The sequence below is a fragment of the Wasmannia auropunctata genome, unplaced genomic scaffold (genome assembly GCF_000956235.1).
Source record: "Wasmannia auropunctata unplaced genomic scaffold, wasmannia.A_1.0 LD336092.1, whole genome shotgun sequence".
NCBI lineage: Eukaryota > Metazoa > Arthropoda > Insecta > Hymenoptera > Formicidae > Wasmannia > Wasmannia auropunctata.
In genome coordinates, this window is record NW_012026798.1 from 3,649,174 (window position 1) to 3,650,461 (window position 1,288).

Consider the following 1,288-nt stretch of genomic DNA (forward strand, 5'->3'; position numbering starts at 1 on the left):
CTATGGATGGGAAGCATATTGCTATAATTGTAAGATAATATTGAAACAAGTATCTATAATTTTAATACAAATTTAATTAATATTAAAATTATTTTTACAGTGTCCTAAAAAAGCAGGAAGCACATATTTTAATTACAAACAATTCCACAGCATAGTCATATTAGCACTTGTAAGTGCCACATATAAATTTTTAATCGTCGATATTGGTGCTCAAGGTAAACATAGCGATGGAGGAATCTTTAGACATTCTGTTATGGGACAACGATTTTATAACAATAATATGTATTTGCCTGCTCCTTCCGCTATTAGTGCCAGACATCAGGTTCCATATGTTATTGTAGCTGATGAAGCATTTCAGTTAAATTTATTTACTATGCGACCATATCCATCAAAAAATTTGACCTTCTCCCAACGAATATTTAATTATCGATTAAGTAGAGCTCGACTAGTGTCAGAAAGTACATTCGGAATATGGGTCGGTCGATGGCGTATTTTGCAGAGACCTTTAAATACTAGTCTTGAAACAAGTGATGCAATAATTAAAGCAACTGTTTGTTTACACAATTTATTAATGAGCACTTCATATTACTGCCGAAACGATTACGGTGATAAATTATCTGATCAAATAATTAATGAAGAATGGAGATTAAGAAGTATAAATAACAGTAGCAATTCTTGCAGTAATAATTATAGTAAACATGCTGGTGAAATCAGAAATACCTTCATGGATTATTTTATGAACGAAGGTAAAGTACCCTGGCAAGAAGACAGTATTCAAAAGAACTTATTATAATAAATTTATTTTTATTCTATATTTTGTAAAAATTAATATTAAGAATAAATTAAGATTAAAAAAAGATTATAAAAAATTTATGTTTAGGTTATAAGTATATTACAATATATATGTTTACAGTAGGATTAATGATTTGGAAAATAAAATATTTTATCTAAAATTTCTTTATTTTAAATTTAAAAAAATATAGAATTTATTGTCGACTCTCTTTACTTTTTATTAAGATTTCGTTAAATAATATATTACTTAACATCATACATGCGTGGCTTTGTGTATATGTATATTGCATAACATAACAGTCATTTAAAGATTTAACACATACATATACAAACTAAATAAACTGTAAAAAAAAACAATATCACATGAAAAAGTAATACACTGTAATAGATTTTTAAAATTATTTTAAACATCTGCCTCTGCAATAAGTTTTAATATTTGATTAATGATACGTTTGGAATCATCTGCAGTGATACTTCGAAGACATGATTCAAGATA

The 1,288-nt window shown here is 26.7% G+C and overlaps 1 protein-coding gene across 1 annotated transcript; it reads left to right on the forward strand.

Annotated features, from left to right (window-relative positions):
* Nucleotides 1–2: 2 nt before the first annotated feature.
* Nucleotides 3–856, forward strand: LOC105447813. Its single transcript, XM_011686019.1, has 2 exons — nucleotides 3–29; nucleotides 101–856. Exons 1-2 carry the CDS (start codon nucleotides 3–5, stop codon nucleotides 791–793), a joined length of 720 nt encoding a protein of 239 aa, XP_011684321.1. The 3' UTR covers nucleotides 794–856.
* The last annotated feature ends 432 nt before the right edge of the window (nucleotides 857–1,288 follow it).

What these genes read in the sequence shown, in the direction of transcription:
- LOC105447813 (XM_011686019.1), top strand. Translation starts at nt 3, where the DNA reads ATGGATGGGAAGCATATTGCTATAATT. An exon ending in GGAAGCATATTGCTATAATT is followed by an intron (nt 30 to 100) that starts GTAAGATAATAT and finishes TTATTTTTACAG; the next exon opens with TGTCCTAAAAAAGCAGGAAG.